Source organism: Acomys minous (genome assembly GCF_964271855.1).
Source record: "Acomys minous genome assembly, chromosome: 1".
NCBI lineage: Eukaryota > Metazoa > Chordata > Mammalia > Rodentia > Muridae > Acomys > Acomys minous.
In genome coordinates, this window is record NC_140483.1 from 89,609,304 (window position 1) to 89,629,673 (window position 20,370).

General features: G+C 43.8%; 1 protein-coding gene across 2 annotated transcripts in view; it reads right to left on the reverse strand.

Moving 5' to 3' along the window:
• Positions 1 to 17,165, reverse strand: part of C9orf72 (C9orf72-SMCR8 complex subunit) — a 30,376-nt gene extending 13,211 nt beyond the window's left edge. The window contains exons 1-6 of one of the 2 annotated variants that reach the window (XM_084774012.1): positions 17,090 to 17,165; positions 10,018 to 10,503; positions 8,978 to 9,037; positions 5,913 to 6,008; positions 5,035 to 5,099; positions 1,397 to 1,469 (exon numbers count right to left, since the gene is read on the reverse strand). In XM_084774012.1, the coding sequence (XP_084630138.1) occupies positions 1,397 to 1,469; positions 5,035 to 5,099; positions 5,913 to 6,008; positions 8,978 to 9,037; positions 10,018 to 10,461 (738 nt within the window). In that variant the 5' untranslated portion in view covers positions 10,462 to 10,503; positions 17,090 to 17,165. Of the gene's footprint in view, positions 1 to 1,396; positions 1,470 to 5,034; positions 5,100 to 5,912; positions 6,009 to 8,977; positions 9,038 to 10,017; positions 10,504 to 17,089 lie in introns of those variants that run through there. The other variant, XM_084774013.1, reaches the window with a different exon arrangement.
• Between the last annotated feature and the right edge of the window lie 3,205 nt (positions 17,166 to 20,370).

A 20,370-nucleotide genomic window follows, 5' to 3' on the forward strand; every position in this document is an offset into this window, starting at 1 on the left:
CTCCCCCGTGGAATCCAAGGCTTTCAGCATCTCAAGTGGATAGCTACTTTTTAGGGTCACACATAACAGTTTTAAATGCCTAGCTAAAATACAGCGAGAGGTTTAGTATTCTCTCATAAATGGCTGAATAAGATATATATATATATCCACACATTTGGCAAATTAAAGTTTATGTAAATACACAGGCTGGCTCTCAAAAAAAAAAAAAAAAAAAAAAGACATACAACTTTGTAAAGCAAATAACCATCCCTAGCATCTTTACATGTAAAACTTTTTGAAGAGAAATTTGGTTTGTTACCATTGATATGAATGTGTATTTATGTGTCTTTAGTGTCTGTAAAGACAGCTGCTGACTTTGGGCACTAACCACGAAGAAGTATTTGATCACTTATCTTGGCTCCCCAAGTGTCTATCTTTTTAGGGAACTACCCTGAACGCTATCCTGAGAAGGTAGTTTTGTGCTGTCAGACATGCCTACGTCCAAGCTCATGCTTCTCACTTCACCACTGACCTTTCTATACCTTCCCTGACAACAAGGGAATTAATTCTGTGTGTTCCCCACAGTGTACGTGGTCATAAACTCACAGAGTTTGCACTAATCATCTTCAGAAGCCTGATGAGCTATTTAATTTGCTCTTTTACCCTATCTCCTTTTTGTTACTCTCAAATATTTATCTTAATATAAAGTTGTGTGTAATCACTCTGTACTTCATGATGATATTTGCCAATGTTTCCTATTACCTCACATACCCAACAACAAGTTATTTAGTAGGTAAAGGCATACAGGAATAAAAACAACAAGTGGGAAACAGAAGGAAAACATCTGAAAAATATCTCATTTCAAAGCCAGGCAAGGTTGTGCTTGCCTTTTTTCCTTTCTTTTTTGGTTTTTTGAGACAGGGTTTCTCTGTGTAAAAGCCCTGTCTGTCCTGGACTCACTTTGTAGACCAGGCTGGCCTTGAACTCACAGATATCTGTCTGCCTTTGCCTCACAAGTGCTGGGATTACAGTCGTGCACCACCACGCCTGGCCACGGTGCTTGCTTTTAATCTCACTACTTGGGAAGAATAGGTAAGTAGATTGTGGTGGGTTTGAGACTAACCTGCCCAGTCTATATAGTCAGACCCTACTTCAAAAAAAAAAATCTCATTTAAAAAATTTTCTCAAAACAATTTATGATACAAGTGGGAATTATCAAACTTAAAGTGGTGACTAAAGACTTACTCATTTTATTAGAGTCATTTTTGCTAGAGGGTGTAAGGAGTAATTTTGTAAAATTACATTGCTTCCTTATACTATTAGGCTATTTCAAGTGCAATCTAATATTTAAGTGATAATTCATGATATGCTGGTGGCATTCAAAGTCAGATCATATTTGAACCATAAAATGAATTACCTTATTGACTTTCTCTGCACTGCTGCCTACTACGACCGAACAGCCACAGGTCTGCAGATGTGAGCTGATGGCACTGTAGGTTCATGAAGACATTGGCAGGGTTACAACGTCACGAACGAGAGAAAAATAAACGAGCTTCGAATAACACTGAATAGCTTTACTTGACAAACACCGGATCTATCTGCATAATGTTATATTTTATTTGTGAAGGGTTTTTCATTTTCTGGGGACTTTCACAGATATCACATTATCTTACGACAACCCCAGGCCGGAGCGCTGGCTCCCTGGTTAAGAACACTCTTGCTGCTCTTGTGTAGAAGGTCCAGAGCCCACATGTTGACTCCCAACCATCCAAAGCCCTCTCCTGCCATCTGCAGGTACCAGGCACAGGCACACATAAAACTAAATACATTTTAAAGAAAAAGATACCCAAGTTAGTCAATAAAATGCCACCACTTTATAGTAATTTTTTTAAAGGCAAAGAACACTGAAAACAATATGTGAGTGGTTGATGCTAACCAACTCTGAAGTGCTTCTGAGTCAAGCCATTAAGACATTTATGTCAAGCACATTCAGACTTGGTATTTCCCTGTGAGCTTTAGGGAACAGAATGCAGACTCTTAAAAAAGACTTATTCACGTCTCATTTTTAAAAATACGCGCTGTAACAGTGTGCCACTGTAAAGGAGACAACAGGAGATAGGTATGGGCGGAGGAGGAACATGGCTGCTCGGTAAGTCTGGCGAGTCCCCTTCCTGTCTTTCTTAGAGCAAATATAAGCAGAGCACGGCAGCCACTGGCTACTGGGTGAGCTGATGTGCCTGGCACTGTCTGAGCTTTATATGACTCATCTCAGTCGGTGCCATAAGGAAATGGAGGTACAGCTTCCCACAGCTACAGCTTTGTACAACTACAGCTCCTCACAGCTACAGCTTCTCACAGCTACAACTTTGTACAACTACAGCTCCTCACAGCTACAGCTTCTCACAGCTACAGCTTTGTACAACTACAGCTTCTCACAGCTACAACTCCTCACAGCTACAGCTTCTCACAGCTACAGCTTTGTACAACTACAGCTCCTCACAGCTACAGCCTCTCACAGATACAGCTCCTCACAGCTACAGCTCCTCACAGCTACAGCCTCTCACAGATACAGCTCCTCACAGCCACAGCTTCTCACAGCTACAGCTTCTCACAGCTACAGCTCCTCACAGCTACAGCTCCTCACAGCTACAGCCTCTCACAGATACAGCTTCTCACAGCCACAGCTTCTCACAGCTACAGCTCCTCACAGCCACAGCTTCTCACAGCCACAGCTCCTCACAGCCACAGCTTCACACAGCTACAGCTCCTCACAGCCACAGCTTCTCACAGCTACAGCTCCTCACAGCCACAGCTTCTCACAGCTACAGCTCCTCACAGCTATAGCTTCTCACAGCTACAGCTTTGTACAACTACAGCTTCTCACAGCTACAGCTCCTCACAGCCACAGCTTCTCACAGCTACAGCTCCTCACAGCCACAGCTTCACACAGCTACAGCTCCTCACAGCTACAGCTCCTCACAGCCACAGCTTCTCACAGCTACAGCTCCTCACAGCTATAGCTTCTCACAGCTACAGCTTTGTACAACTACAGCTTCTCACAGCTACAGCTCCTCACAGCTACAGCTCCTCACAGCTACAGCTTTGTACAACTACAGCTCCTCACAGCTACAGCTCCTCACAGCCACAGCTTCTCACAGCTACAGCTCCTCACAGCCACAGCTCTTCACAGCTACAGCTTCTCACAGCCACAGCTTCTCACAGCTACAGCTCCTCACAGCTACAGCTCCTCACAGCCACAGCTCCTCACAGCTACAGCTCCTCACAGCTACAGCTCCTCACAGCCACAGCTCCTCACAGCTACAGCTCCTCACAGCCACAGCTTCTCACAGCTACAGCTCCTCACAGCCACAGCTCCTCACAGCCACAGCTTCTCACAGCCACAGCTCCTCACAGCTACAGCTCCTCACAGCTACAGCTTTGTACAACTACAGCTCCTCACAGCTACAGCTCCTCACAGCCACAGCTCTTCACAGCCACAGCTCCTCACAGCTACAGCTCCTCATAGCCACAGCTCCTCACAGCCACAGCTTCTCACAGCTACAGCTCCTCACAGCCACAGCTCCTCACAGCTACAGCTTCACACAGCCACAGCTCCTCACAGCTACAGCTCCTCACAGCCACAGCTCCTCACAGCCACAGCTCCTCACAGCCACAGCTCCTCACAGCCACAGCTCCTCACAGCCACAGCTCCTCACAGCCACAGCTCCTCACAGCCACAGCTCCTCACAGCCACAGCTCCTCACAGCCACAGCTTCTCACAGCTACAGCTTCTCACAGCCACAGCTTCTCACAGCCACAGCTTCTCACAGCCACAGTTTCTCACAGCTACAGCTTCGCACAGCCACAGCTTCACACAGCTACAGCTCCTCACAGCCACAGCTCCTCACAGCCACAGCTTCGCACAGCCACAGCTTCACACAGCTACAGCTCCTCACAGCCACAGCTCCTCACAGCCACAGCTTCGCACAGCCACAGCTCCTCACAGCCACAGCTCCTCACAGCCACAGCTCCTCACAGCTACAGCTCCTCACAGCCACAGTTCCTCACAGCCACAGCTCCTCACAGCCACAGCTCCTCACAGCTACAGCTTCTCACAGCCACAGCTTCTCACAGCTACAGCTCCTCACAGCCACAGCTCCTCACAGCCACAGCTCCTCACAGGTACAGCTCCTCACAGCTACAGCTCCTCACAGCCACAGCTCCTCACAGCCACAGCTCCTCACAGCTACAGCTCCTCACAGCCACAGCTCCTCACAGCCACAGCTTCTCACAGCTACAGCTTCTCACAGCCACAGCTCCTCACAGCCACAGCTTCTCACAGCTACAGCTTCTCACAGCCACAGCTTCTCACAGCTACAGCTCCTCACAGCCACAGCTCCTCACAGCTACAGCTTCGCACAGCCACAGCTTCACATAGCTTTAGCAAATCAATCCAGTTGTAACCCAGACAGTCTGTTTTAGAGCCCATCCTCTTAGGTATTAAATTCCATCATTAGATGAAAAAAGATCAGTCTGAAATATGAATGATTTCCATTTCTAGACCTAAATAAGAATTCACAAAAATCTACAATGCAACTGAATTTGATAGGCTCCGAAGCATTATATTTAATGAGAATTACAAGAAGAAGCAGATCAAAACAAAAGACCGGAACTTTTCTGGGTACTCTGGAAACTCGGCTTCTTCAGACCGTGGAAGGAGTAAGACCAGATAAGTCACAACTGGATGAGTGAAAACAGTACATGTAAGCAACACTTTGAATGTGCAGCGCTGTCCCTAAATAATCGGAATAAGTAGTTACTCTATTATTTTTCCCATTAAATCTTGCACAGATGAGCATCAAGATTTTTAGCTGCAGCCGGGCGTGGTGGTGCATGCCTTTAATCCTAGCACTCGGAGGCAGAGGCAGGCAGATCGCTGTGAGTTTGAGGCCAGCCTGGTCTACAAAGCGAGTCTAGGACAGCCAAGACTACACAGAGAAACCCTGTCTCGAAAAACCAAAAAAAAAAAAAAAAAAAAAGAAGTAAAATTCTTACTTGAGAAGAAAGCCTTCGTGACAGCTGTCACCAATGTCATCATCATTGAGCACTGTGTCAGCTATCTAAAAGGCAAATGCACAAAATTAGTCTGTTTACAGTGTTGAGAGAACTCTTATAATAAGCATGCTGAAGTCTAGAGTCAACACGACACTGCACTCTCATTACGAGCATCAAGAATCCCTATAAAATGATGCTGTGCAGGGACTTTTCAGAAGAACAAAGGGGAAGTTGGCCCGGCAGGTTAAACAACTGTTTCCAACTTCCCCTTTTTAGTTCCAGAATCAAGAGACTGAGCATTAGGAGCACTGTCTCAAGATGTTTTACACGTGGAAAGTGTGCGACTGGCTGAGAAGCTGGAGAGATGGCTCAGTGCTTCAGAGCACCCCCACACACTCACACACACTCACACACACTCGGCAGCTCACAACTGTCTGTAGCTCCAGTCCCCAGGGGATCTGACGCCCCCTTCTGGCCTCTGGGGCACTGCCTGCACAAGGTACACAGACACACATGTAGAAACACTCACACACACAAAAAGGGAGATGAGAGCATGCGGCACCACTGACGCCTCGTTGGCACACTGCTGTTCAAAAGCCCTCTATCAACACTAATACCTTCTACAGAAGGCTGGAGTCCTCTCTTCTAGGAGGTACAAAAGGGGAGACGTAGTGAAACAAACTGTTTTATTTTACCGTATGATTGATCAAAAAACCTGTTTGGTCAGAAAATTCAGGATTTTATCTGTGCTTACTGGATTAAAGCTGACACCTTACACTATTAAGAAGATTAACACACACAGACACAGACACACACACAGACACACATGAATCGCCCAAGGGAATCCATAAAGGATTCAGATGCCCCATGGCACTTACATCTATCTCCTCGGGAACACTGTGTGACTTCATAGATGCAAGCAGCTCCATCACGGGAATGACTTCTCCAGTCAGCATGGGAATGATGCTCTGACCCTGGACCAAACATAAGGAAGTGAGGGACCCCAGTGTGGGCGAGCCAGGCAGGAAAGACATTCGAGTGCAGGCAGATGTGCTCAGCAACGCCTCCCAAAGCTTCCTGACACAGAAACAGCTGTCAAGAATGTTTATGCTCTTTGGCTTTCCTTCTTTTCTTTCTTTTTATTTTTTGTTTGTTTTTTGAGACAGAGTTTCTCTGTAATAGCTCTGGCTGTCTTGGAAGTCATTCTGTAGACTGGGCTGGCCTTGAACTCATAAAGATCTGTCTGCCTCTGCCTCCCAAGTGCTGGGATTAAAGGTATGCGCCACCACTGTCCAGCTGATAAATAAATCTTTTTTGTTTGTTTGTTTCCTTTTTGTTTTTGGAGACAGGTATCTCTGTATAGCCTTGACTATCCTGGACATGTAGAAAATTTGATTATTTCAACAATTCATCTTACCGTAACTTCCAGAATAAACCTGCCATTGCTTTTTTAGGGTAATTGCTGAAACGTCTGTTTACAAATACAATTAAGACATAGAATTCAACAATGCATGTCGAATTTCCTTCCTTGTTAAGTGATTTTGCCAGATGACAGATGTGAGGACCCAAACTAACACTGCTGGAGCTGTCTCAGAACGCTGTGCTGTCCTGGAGCAGTGTGAAGAGCCACCATAGCGCTGTTGCAAGCACATTACATCAGCGGCACAAATATAAAGCCTCTTGTCCTTTTCAGAAAGGCAAGCTTGATTCTCCCCTTGGGTTCAGGCATTTGCAGCACTTTAGACATGGACTCCCAGACATCTGTCATTGTCATGAATGAGTGAACAGTCTCCCTGGAGCTCAGCAAAACAACCTTACAGGACAAACGCAGAAGCCTGAGACGGGACCCTCCCAGGCCCGTGTTCCCTCATGTGTATCTGTAACCTGAACTTCTGCGGGACAGTGTCCCCCCCTTAAAATATTTCTAGTTTATCCTCAGTGTACTTTCCTCCCCACACAGAAGCTGGGGATAACGTTTGCAAGGACGGCTCTAAGAGCAGAAACTCAACCTAGTAAGTTCTGGACTTTCACTTTGCAAAAGAAAGTCTCACTAAGTGGAAAAATTTTGTTTGGTTCTAAATTTCCTTGTGTTGAGATGACTCTCCCTAATTACACCAGAAATACAGTTCAGAGGTTGTTGAGACCCTGCTTATCGGTCAATAAGAAGTAAAGATTAGATTTTAACCCTTTAGTGTCAGGTCTTAGCTTAGATTATTTCATATGGCCTGAAAAGCTGTTTATCGTATTTTTTGGACTATAAGACACACCCGACCATAAGATGCACCCAGTTTTAGAGCAGTAAAACAAGAAAAACAGTAAAAACAGAAATTGGGCCATAAGGTGCACTCTAATCCCCCCCCCCACTTTTTTGGGGAAAAAGTGCATCTTACAGTCTGAAAATTTTTATAGTTTTCTGTTTGTTTGAGGTGTGTGTGTGTGTCTGTGTGTGTGTGTGTGTTGCTAGGGATCAAAAACTGGACCATGTCACAGAGGCTAGGCAAATATTTTACCACTATATCTCAGAAATACTTTTTTTTTAAAGAAATACTTATTTTTTAGGTCTCATTCTGTTTAGTCATGCTAAGGAAGATGAGAGTATAGGCCACAGAGCCGTGTTTAAAGACTGGCGCTTTACAAGGAGAAGCGTGGGTGGGTGGCATGCCGGGTTAATGGGAAGAAGTGACCCCTTCAGAGGACCGTGCATGCCCCACCCTGAAATGGCTGGCATTTAATTTCTACTTGGGATAGGCATTTCATCACAATCCTATTTTTAAAACCCCAGTGTCCCTCAGGTCATACAGTGCTGCAGGATAAAGGCGGCACCTTTTCCTAGAGGCCATGCCGCTAGAAGCCCGAGTAGTAAGAAGATAAATGGTGTTCCTGGCGAATTTCAACATTCAAACAAAGAAATCTGCCATGGAATACAGTCTGAGTTTAAAACCAACAACCCAAAGCACCTAGACCTCTGATGGATGTGTGCCCACTCCCTTCACACCGCAGCTTCTGTGAAAACAGCTGCAGAAGGAACACCTTGTAAAAACTGCATGTGCACAGGGCTTGCACAGGTCTGAAGCAGACGGTCTCAGTGCCGAGGGAAGTGGACACACGCCCATATCCCTGACCCGGAAGCTATCTCCACCTGATAACCGCTCACAAATGAAAACTCATTTTCTCTAAGTCTCACTGGGCATACACAGCACTCCTAAGGCCAGGCCTCACGCCCAGCAGATGGCCAGCACAAAGCACAGTCAATGGCATTTTTGGAAGTTCTTTACTCACAATACTATGTCAGGGATTTATTTTTTTCCTTACATACATTTCCAGTTTTGTGTTTTTATGAAATCTCTCTGTATACAAGTGTGTGTGTCTGTGTCTATCTGTGTTTCTTGAGCTTTTTCTTTGGCTCTTTTTTATTCTATTTATTTATCTTGTCCTATTCTGGTTTGTTTTTATCTAATTTTACATATATAATTTTTATTAATTATTATTTTAGATGTCTGTTTATATCCTAATGAGAGGGAGAGAGGACAGGTATAGATTTGGCTAGGTGGACATTCTGGGAGGAGCTGTGAGAGGGGAAGCCATAATCAGAATATACAGTATTAAAAAACTATCTTTAATTAAATAAATAAACTGCGTGTAATTTCTTACTTTCACTAAGAGTAAATGATCCCAAACTTATTCTGGCAGATTAAAAAAGGGTGGCCAAATATTTATTTGTAGATGTAATCTTTTTTTTTTTTTTTTTTTTAAATTCAAGTCTTTAGCTTTAGGCTGCAGAAGTTTTTACTCAGTTTATTCTATACACCTTCCCCAGAATTATTCATTTTCAGGCTCCCTCTGTCAACTTAATGCATCTTCAGGTCGCCACCGAAAGCACCCAACAGCTTTCTACAAACGTAAGCAGGGGAATGTCACTGCCGTCCTGTGATGTGCACGCTACCTGATCCTCCATTCTCTCTGTGCCTTCCAGGACGATTTTCTGAACATTTTCTTGTCTTTCCTAAGAAAAAGAAAATTTAACAAATTCATTTTGATGCTTGTTCATTTTTCAATGTCGATAACATTCTACCATGTGTAGGTTCACAGGAAAATACTTTCTTTTGCAGGTGGGAAAAAGGATGGAGACAAGGAATTAACCCAACAAGTTCATGCTCTTACATACAGCATAAAATATAATCAAAGCATCATTTATTCTACAGTGGAGATAATGTAGCAGAAAACAGTCCACACACCACCTGCAGCTTCAAAACACCATGATTATACACCACTCAACTCAGACAAGACAGACTTGCATCCAGGAAAAGAAGAATGGTTGTTTTAGTTTGTTTATTTACAGGATCGGATCTCACCAGGTAGAACAGGGTGGCCCTGAACTCAAATCCTTTGCCTCAGTCTTGAGCACTGGGATTACTTGCCTGTAATACCACCTGCAGCTAAACTTCTTGAATATAAATGATTTTTAATAAGTATGAAATAAGGAAGTCTAAAACAGGTACAACAGAGAAAACTATTCTTTAAAAAATGCTGTTTCCTCTTATAATAGGTTGGAGGTCTTACAAAATTAGTCATGCTTTAATGGACTTTTAGGATAATATTAAACTAGAAAATAGGAAGGAGAATTGGGTTTGTTCTTTAGACACGCTAAGAATGCACAGCAATACAAATATGGGAGAAAACCAGAATCTCCTTTAGCTAAATTTGTAAATTGTAAAAAAAAAAAAAACCAAAACAAAAACCAAAACAAAAAAACAACCTCCCTAAAATCCACTGAAAAGCCAGAGCTCCTCCAAAACTCATCTTCCATTTGTTACTATGAAGACACAGTCATGAGGCCAGATCTGTCTGAGCCTTGAGACACAAAGTCATAGCTGTCTGGTGGTAGCTGCATATAATCTCCAAAACTTAAATGTAAACACACCAGGAAAAAAAAAACCCTTCTCAATGGCCGGGTTACCATGGAGAAGCTCACAAGGCCCTTACCTTATGCATCCATATCCTTCCTTTCCGAATGATGTGTGTTAGCCTGTCAACACACACTCTGTGGAGTGGGAGGTAGAAACTAAGCTCAGCTTGCGGAAGTATGATTGACAGTCCGTAAGTGCTCCGGTCTCCGTTCCAGTTCCCATCGAAGATTAATGAAACAATAATGACTCCTTTTTCAGATAAGACAAAAAACTTCACATCAATTGCCCCGCTCTCTGCATTTCGAAGAATTTCTCCATTTAGAGTATGGTTGGCAAGAAAAGTTATTTCTCCGTCACTGAGAAGTACCTGTTCCGTCTTTGGAGCCCAAATGTGCCTCACTCTAGGACCAAGAATATTATCCCAGTAAGCAAAGGTAGCTGCCAGCAACGGTGATTCACCGCTCAGGGCAATCTCTGTCTTGGCAACAGCAGGAGAGGGTGGGGGGCAGATGGTCGACATGCCTGCATCCCAGTTCTCACATTATCCAAACGCTTGCAATAGCTAAACAGGGACATACAGAAACAGTCATTAGGCCCAGCCATTTAAAGATGCCCATCCGAACCCCAGTTGACCTAACAATGTTATATGCCAATATAAAGAAAGAACAAGCCTTTATTATCTCCAAATGCAGAGCATGCACACAATTCTAATGAGTGGATATTTGGTCCCTAAAGCACGTCAACAGAAGAAGAAGAAGAAGAAGAAGAAGAAGAAGAAGAAGAAGAAGAAGAAGAAGAAGAAGAAGAAGAAGAAGAACAACAACAACAACAACAACAACAACAACAACAACAACAACACACACACAAACAAAACAAAAAACAGGAAGGGGAGGGCCCTGCGTAAGTGACTAGGACCTTACTTACAAATGGGTACAATTAGGTGAAAGTGGGCCATACTAGGCAAGAACAGGCTCCAATGACTGCAGGCAGGGGAAGGGCAGTGAGAGCGAGGCAGGAACTGGAATGCTGACCACGGATGGCAAGGGTACCATGTGTACCCAGATGTATCACCAGCTGTGGTGGTGAGACAGGTTTCCCTGGAGCTGTCCGAGGATCATGTTCCTGACTATCACTTGATATTGGCATTAGGCCTAGAGTTCCTAGAACTGTGGGAGAATAAACTCCTGCTTTTTAAAATCCCCCTAGGGTTTTTCGTTGTTGTTGTTTTGTTATGGTACTCCTAGAAAATTAAAAAAAGAAAGAAAAGAAAGAGAAAGAAAAAAAAAACTCCTAATAGCAGAAATATCTTAAAACAGCTAAAATGATGTAAGAGCAAACCAAACAGCAGAACAAACAGCCCTGTCACTCTCAATGACCCCTGGCTTCTCAGGTACTTCTAAAGTCAGTCCAATACTACTGCTTAAAATGTCACTGAAACAGGAAGACAGGTATAAGCAAAGATGTTAGTGCAGAAGGCAGCACAGCAACGTGCAAGGCTTACGTAAGTTGCTAAAAAATGAAAAGTTTCAATGACTCAGAATACACCAGGAAGACAGGCAGGTGAGAAGAGCAAACCAGCTCACTGCCGATCTGAGCCGGGGTGACACATGTGGATCTTCATGCCAACACATTACTTTGGTAGAAGAAATTCTACATACTATATGTATAAAATCACAAATCCTCCAATTAAAGACATGGAAAAACCCTTATGACAAAATGGTGGGATCTGTGTAAGGTAACAGCACTGGAGGAAGCGAACAGGTGAACTGTGATACACCTCTCTTTGCCTGTATGATTACTTTGGGAGTAAACATCTGATGGATCTATAATAAAGTGACGTCCGCGTGAGTACTTTCACTTGGACAGCTTGTCTACTGGGCTGGCAAGACCGTGCAACAGTAAAGGCTCTTTCTGTCATGCTCAGTGACCTGGATTCAGTCCCTAAGAGCCACATGGAAGGCCACATCAATCCCCTCCAGTTGGCCTGGAAGCTTCATACTGTGATGCGAGTTCTCTTATCTCTGTCTTGTCAAGAGAGCTTAAGAGTCTCATGCAAAGGAGCTATTTCTATATTTAGCGTGCTGAGTGAGTGTTTTTTATCGTATTATGATTAGGGGTACGGAACTTGGCACAACACTTAACTCTATGGAATAGTTTACCCAGAGATTTTGAATGTGCACTGTTTGAAAAAATTTATTTTATTTTATTATTATGTATACAGTGCTCTGTCCGCATGTACACCTGAAGGCCAGAAGAGGGCATCAGATCACATTATAGATGGTTCTGAGCCACCACGTGGTTGCTGGGAATCGAACTCATGACCTCTGGAAGAGTAGACAGTGCTCTCTTAACCACTGAGCCATCTCTCCAGCCCTGAATGTGCACTTTTAATTTCAGAAATTCAAGTAGGTAGGTACTACTTACTTTTTAATATATGTCAATTTAGTAGTCTGAAGAGACTAGAATATGTAAGTTGTACAGCTGGTTTAAGATTTTGATTATTTTGGATACAATGGGAAAAGTCAGTTTTCAATGAGGGAATAGAGAAATGTAATTTGAATCGAAACTGTAATGGTGCTATTGTTGTTGTCAGTAGCAATGGCAAATTGGAGGCCAACATGACAAATTAACTGAACATACAACCATAAAATTATATCACAAACACATTTCATTCCCATTTTTCTTTTTGTTTGAAAAGGCAAATCATTATATATATAATACTACAATTCAAATACCCCATTCTTATACCGAAAAGAAAAGCACTTCTTTTTTTTTCTTTTTAAAAAAATTTTCTTTTTTTATATATACATTTAGAAAAGCACTTCGTAAAGCAATATTGACCCCAGAACATAATCCTAAAGAGTTATGGGAACTTTTTAACCTGGCTGTGAAAATTAAACTATCCTATGCCATTAATTTTATTTAGCCTCACGCCTCTAATTATAAAGAAAAGAAAGGACTAAGGATCACGTTGCATTGTTTAGCTTCCAGTGAAGCCTGTCCCAACATAGCGTTGCTTCTTACTCCCTTGAGATGAATTCTAATACCCCACTGAATGGCTAAATTGCAGAGAGCCCATATATAATTTATATTTTGTCTAATATAAAGTACACTTTATAAAACAGGCACAAAGAGATTAATAATAAAGAGCTATATGAGTGCGGGTTTTTCTGAAATGTCTTACGGGGTTGGATTCCTCTTCCTGTGGTAGCAGGCAGTGATGTGATGATGGGATGGGACGCAGCGAGGCGAATGGCCCAGCCCTCAGCGTCCTGCTGACCTTCTGTGTGCCTGGGTGGATGATCTGGCTCACTGGGCTGGATCACAGCCCCAGTGGCTAGACGTCAGGAGGAAATGGTTCTGGAGCTTCCAAGGTGAAAAGCTTCTTGCCCAATTCTTTTGGAAAAACACTGCATTTAGAAGGTGGTGTCTCTTTTGAACTCATCCATTTGTTGCTGTAGCAGTTATAATCCTCCAGATGGCTTTATGCTGAGCTCCCCCGGCCAGGTCTGTATGCCACAGCTCTGTCCTTTACTGTCTTGGCAGTTTCATGTATGCCACTGTCATTGCATTTCTGTGTCTACATTGCAGGCTGTTTCATTTTCTCCTTCCCTTTTCTTCTGTAGATTAGTAAAAAAAAGTTCCTCCAATTCCTCATTTGTGAAAACCTTCCAGTGGCCTTCAGCATTTTTGTATGTCAAATACGCTAGCAAAGCCTTCTGCAACGTGACTCGCAACTTCTCTGTCAAGCTCTTCGCTGCTCCAGGTCATCTATGGGCCTGCATCAGTGCAGCTATCTTGGGGGCGGCTTTGGGTCACTCATTTCCGAAGAATTTCACAATTTATTTATTTTTTAATGTATTTATTTAATTACTGGCATATACTTATTCTTATTTTATTAGTTATTAGTTATTACATATACTTATTAAATTTTATGCCTTCTCTGTGTGCGTCTCCATGTATCAAGTGCTTGTCTGGTGCCTGTGGAGGTACCTAGGTTTTCTGCAAGAGCAAGTGCCAAGCCAACTCTCCAGCCCCTGCAGGACTTTGGGTGAAATCTATGAGCAAGCCTAATGCTTGAGGCACAACTTGCTGGCAACAACTGATCAGAACATGGTTTTCTGAGTATGCCATTCACCTTCTAATTCACTTTTAAAAAATGAATTATTTATCGTGCACTGGGGCTATCACTTTGTAAAATTAACACAGTGGCAAGACCAGAGTAACTTTCCCCCCTTCCTTCACAGTTTCACATAACATTTAGGCTTCTCATGGCCCTTAGTAACAGCAGCATAGCTTCCCCCTTGACTATGGCAAGAAGCTCCATCTTTTTACTTAAAAGTACTCCATGGCTTCTCTTAAGCAAATCCAGATTACCAGTATCATTATTGCCTTGCTACAATGCCATTGTTAAGAGAAATAAGTGTTAAATACCAGCAAGTGCGATGTCCACTAAGTGACTAGCAGGCAGGTAGTGTGTCCAGTGGGAATACAACAGAGGGACATTCTGGACGAAGGGCTCAGCCATGTCCTGGGCAGGACAGAGAAGAATGGTACACGAGGCTGTCCCGAGCAACCTGCAGCCTAGAACTTAGAAATCCTTTATTTTAGGAATATAATATTTTTTGGAGTATAGTTAAATATAAATAAAATCATAAGGAAGGAGAAATTACTATAACCTAAAAAATAAAGTATTATAGAGATGTATAATTAGGGATGCTGTGTGGCTTTACTAGCACTTGAGGTTAGATTTGGTGAAAATCCATATACAAATGTGGCAAAAAAAACCATTCATTTTAAACTCCCAGACTTTAATCTATGTAATTTCTGGCTACTCCAGAAGATTAATATTAGCCACAGAGTCTTTTGAGGGAAGCCAGGGTCCAAACTGAGTCAGATGGTGACACACCATTCTACAAACAAAGTTCACGATTGGTAAGGGCTTACTAAGTAGTTCTAAAAGTAATAAAGTGTATTTATGTTAATAATCATATTAACATTGTTAGCAGACCAACACATTTGAGCCCTTTCCCCTCTTAAACATGTGGCCCCCCGCCCCCCAATAAAAAACCAGCTACCACGTCCCAGGCTGCTCTGAGGAAGTTTATTTGCCTATTGCTACTGTGATGCAGAAGTGTACAATCCTTGGGGGTGGGGGAAAACAAGACACGACCATCAACCAGCCCTCTCTGCCAAACTGGAACTAACCAAGACCACGGTAAAGGCAGTGGACTACATGGAAGGCTGGCCCTTGTCACTCTACAATTTTTCAGTTTCGGCCAAGCCTCACACACACATTCACGGCACCAAGACTGTGCCATCTGCCACAGATCCAAGTTTCTCAGGCAGGCTACCCTAGCACTGCGGCACGATTCAGTTAACATGGGGTTCTAGGGCAGGCTCAAAAGACGAGTCTTATTCATTTGGTCATCCTCTAAAAGCAAATATTGGACGGCCAACATAGCCAAACAGACTATTTTGCCAACTTCTTACGTTATATTTACATTTGTCTCCTGGAACATTAAATGCTTGTTTAAGGAACAAGCTGCACTACAGTCTATAACTCCTTTTCTTTTTTTCCCTATGAAATAAGAGCATTGTCACCTTGAGGCAGCTTTCAACTGACTCAAGAGTTTCTCTACAATGCTAAACTTCAGTGTCTCAGGCGGACAACAGTAGTTCCTCCTGGCCCACTGATTATTTTAAGTTACAGTGCCTGCAGTGAACTTTAATCCCAAAAGAGCAAATGAGATTTTCCAGAAAGATAATTTGTTGGTTTTAAGTGACACATCGGGCCTTGCAGTGTGAGGAAATCGCCTGCTTTCTGCTGCCAGGCTGTGATTCATCCTTTTATGCATCCTTTTATGCAATATTCATGCTGTCCACACTGTCTGCCACTAGTCACTTCTCTGTCTTCTTGGTTATCAGATCAGGTGGCCAAGTACCAAGGTGCCTGCATTCAGGTGATCCGTGTTTTACTTAACAGGGGTGAAAGTACAGTAATACACAGTGAAATGCAAAGAGATTACATTCACAGAAATCTCATCACAGCGTTGCTGCAACGGTGCATGGAGGGGCTACCCGAGGTTTCAGGCTTCACTGGGGGCCTTACAGAATGTCCTTTTTAAACGCAGGAGGAGATCACTATATTTCAAATATTCTGACTCCATATTACTATTAAGATTCATTTATCTTTCTTTCCCTCTCCTGTGCTGTTTCTGATCACATATCAGAAGTTTTCCAACTGGACTAATGATCCTATCTCTCAATACTTTCCAGTCTTTTTGGGGGCCCTCTGTACAAAGTACAAGTACTATTGAGGCAGACTGTGTACCTGTTTTACACTGATGGTGATGAACGGGGACAGCGTGGATGGAGATTTACCCACCTGCTAGGACAAAACTGTAGTACAGCCTAATAAACCCCACACCAGAAAGAGCAAACCCTCCCAGGCAAAAGCACGATTTCCCTCCTTTTCGTAATACAAGACTTGGCCAGACAGAGCCTGGGTGGATAGACTCATAATCAGTGCGCTTCTCTCTGCAACTGATTACCATCAGTCAAGTGATGATGCCCAAGTCACAATGGTCACTTCCTTTAATAAGTCTGTGCAACCGCGGAACTGTGAAGCAACCCGGTCATGTCCCACAGCATTGGGGAACACCCTGCCTAGAGCTGCAGCCCACGCAACCGGGCATCGACACTCCTTGCAAACTTCTGTGAAATTCTGCCAGCTTGCTGTCCGTCTCTCTTCTATCCCACCCGCGTTCTCCCCTCCCGGGCGGAGGACCCTGGGTAGACCCGATTGGGTCGCAAGACCCGCCAGCGCTCTGGTTGTCGCCGGGCCAGGCCCCTGGGGCCCAGGCTTCTGGTGGTGGAGGCCTCGCCCGCGGTCCTCCCGGCAGGTTCCCACAAGGGCCCGGGAGAAGCTCCGGGTCGGGGAACGCGGCGACAGCGTAGACGAGGCCCATCCCCACATCCCCTCCGCGCTGCCGCGGCCCCCGCAACTCCTGCAAAGCCAAGGGTGCTCTCGCTCGGGGGACAGGGAGGAGTTCAGAGAGAAGGAGGAAAAACCCCGCTGGTACCCGGCGCCGGCCGCCAAGCCGACCGAAGCAGCAGCCCCGCTCCCGCCCGCGCGTCTCACTCACCCACTCGCCGCCGCTGCGCCTCCACCGCCGGCGAAAGGACCGCAACCGCAGCCCGCTCCGGGCCCCGCCCCGGTCCCGCCCCGACCACGCCCCCGATCCCGCCCCTCCTAGCCCCGCCCCCAGCCCACGGCCCTCCCAGATTCCTCCGGGCTCGCTCTGCGGATCTTTGCAATCTTTTGTCTTTGGTCACCCTTGTTGGTGTCAAGTTCGGAGCTGAGGCAACTAGCACGCGCCTCCCTAGCACACCCTCCCTGGTCTGTCTAGACACCACGCCCACAGAGAAGGAACGGGCAATTGGTCTGGCTGACACTACAGACGCCATCTTTCACGTGGGCGGAACTTGTCTCTGCTTGACGCGCCTCTGTCTCCCAGAGGGACTCCGTAAGTTCCGGCGTCGCATTTCCAATTTGCTTTGCCTTTGCCATGAGGCACTAGTGCCAGGAGGCCGGGCCGAGGCTGTCTTGCGTTACGTATCTTTTCTTCCACATGCTCGCTGCTCAGGAAATACGTTGGCAGAGCCTCAACCTAGATAGATAATGTCAGCTGCGTTAGGGAAACCTGCTGGGCCCAGGAAGTATAATTAGTGGTTATAAGTGGTTTTGGTTTTGTCGGCAGGTAGTGGGCTGCTCAGCAAATATTTGATGAATGAGTGGATTTGGGTTTTTGTCTGTACAACACAGTTAACTACCATACGTTCACTCCACAACCAGCACAATTTGTTAATTCCTCCCCCTCTGCGTAGTCACCGTGTTGCTGAACAGAATGGTGCTTTTTCTTTTTTTTTCTTTAACTTTTGGGAAAATGCACCATTACGTTTGATGTGTTTAATCTTTTTGGCTTGTAAATGCATTATGGTTTTTCACTACAGAAGGGTAGCATTTAACATTTTTTCAGCAGATTTTTCATAATTTATAGAATAAGAAAGGAATTAATAACAAAATACCCTTCAAATCAACACCACCTTCGGTAAAAATAGACCCGTCACTGGGTATTGTATTCTTTTTTAACCCATCAATTACCATCTATCTACTTCTTACACTGTTTTATACTATGCTCTTCAGTCTACACAAAGAATTAAACTTCATGTATGTGTAGAGTTCAAAATACATCCAAAAACACAGAAGTGGACTGGAACCATGTCTGGAAGGCTAGGCTTAAGGGTGAGATGCTCTAGGCCAAAGTGGGTGAGTTTGCTGGTAAATCCGACAGTGAGGCAAGACAGCTGGTGTACAACACGAAGAATATAAACTTCTACTATGTCCCACATGGAAAATACTAAGTAGGCTTTAGGTACTGTCATATAACACACACACACACACACACACACACACACACACACACACACACACATATACACACACACGATAAGCTTATTTTCTTGTCTGTAGTAACCCAAAGCTATCAGTGTAATTGATTGGGTCAGTTCTGTGTGATTCCAGAGCCCACGAGATACAGAAGATAATTGTGTGGTGTCCCATTGAAGGAAGCGCTTCTCATTTAAAGCGCTATCTGTGGTTATTAAAACTAACATTGCACTACAGAATAAGGCGGGAACTTTGATTACGTGCCCGAGGAAGGAATATATTTCCTTAGTTTTTCCTACTTCAAAATTTTACCTAGAGATAAAAAATAAAGTGTCCATCAGATATCTGGTTTTGTACAGTATCAGTCCTAGAATAAGTATGTTTTATTAAAAAACAAAACACCCAATCAACCAAGCAAACCAAGAAAGGACTAAGGGTGTGACTTAGTGGGCAGAGAGATTGCTTAGCATGTACAACTCCCTGGGTTCCATCCCTAACATGTTCCATTCTTTCTCTCTCTGGTGAAGAGTAATGAGACACCAAGACCTAAAATTCTGTATGATCACAGGAAATGAAACAAACCGTGATAAAACTTATTGTTGTGTATTTTGTGACCAATGAGTAGAAACCTTCGTTATTATTTAGGCATTGCTGTAGCTTATGTGTTTTTAATAGGATTGTAGCAAAACTTTAATAACCAGAAAGAAAATAATATGTATGTGCGCTGGACCATAGCTCTTGTATTGCCTGGAGATGTAAAGTGGTCTGGCATACAGCCTTCCTTCAGGGATCCAAAGAGGATGCCAATTGTGTAGAAATATGATCCATGTTATTGGTGTGATAGATTTTTTTTTTAACCTTCATCCTCTAAAACTTTCCAAATAAACCACCTCAAATGACTCTCGGCTCTAAGTAAAATTACATTTTATTATAGAAATATATTTCCAAGGGTGAAAATGTAGTGCATTTGGCAGAGGGCTTGTCTACCATGCACTGGTTTGCTCCCCGGCACCAAACAGACCTGCCAAGATGGCAAACACCTAACATCTAAGTCATGGGGATTAGAAGTTCAAGGACACCTTAGACTACAGCAGGTTGAAGGCTGTGGGAGTCTACGTATGGTACCCAGTCTCTTCTTTACACTAACCACTAAACTTTCGACAGTTCTTTACTTCTTCATGCCCCAGTGCCCTTAGTGTTAGATTACTGTGGTCACCGGAAGGAGGGAACAGAAAGCAGAAAGAGAAAGGCCAGTGTGATCTGTGGGCAGGACTGTTTATCCATGGCAAGGGGGCATTTTGTTACCCATGTGTGTGGATGGCAAAATGCTTACAGAATAAAAAAAAAAAAGCTGCAGCCTGTTTAACAGGAGTGGAAACCGACTACCACAGGTACATTAAATTCTTCCTGTAGTCCCTTCCTTCTGGAACTCTCTTGCCTGACCACAAGGGAAGCTTGTAAGTGCGGTATTTTAGCAGGAAACTCACTCAGCAGCAAAATAGCATGCTGAGTAATCTGTCACCTAGTTGCTGTTATGTTTGTGTGCAATCAAGCAAGCTAGGAAATTAGATCAGTACATTCTAGAAGTGATGGCTTCACTCTCATTTTGGTTACTACTCAGAAATAATAGATGCAATAATAAATGACTTATAATTCTCTTACACCCTGCACATAAATTACAGTTCCAACAAATATGTCAGGACGCAGAGAGCCTTCTTGCTGCATCAACAATGCCAGTTGTCAGGAAGGCTCTTCTCCCTCTTCCCTGCTAATGTGTCTCAGAAGTGTGGTGTGCGTTGCTTTAGGGCTGGAATGAAGGCTCGTTGATTAGCTCCTACTTACCAAGATGACAGAAAATTAGATGCGACTGAGACTGGCGTGTGAACCATTTCAGGACAGATACGGATGAACAGTATTGCTATATAAACTGCAGTCCCTTTCATTTCTCTTAGGTAGTGTAATTTTATGTGGTTGCAT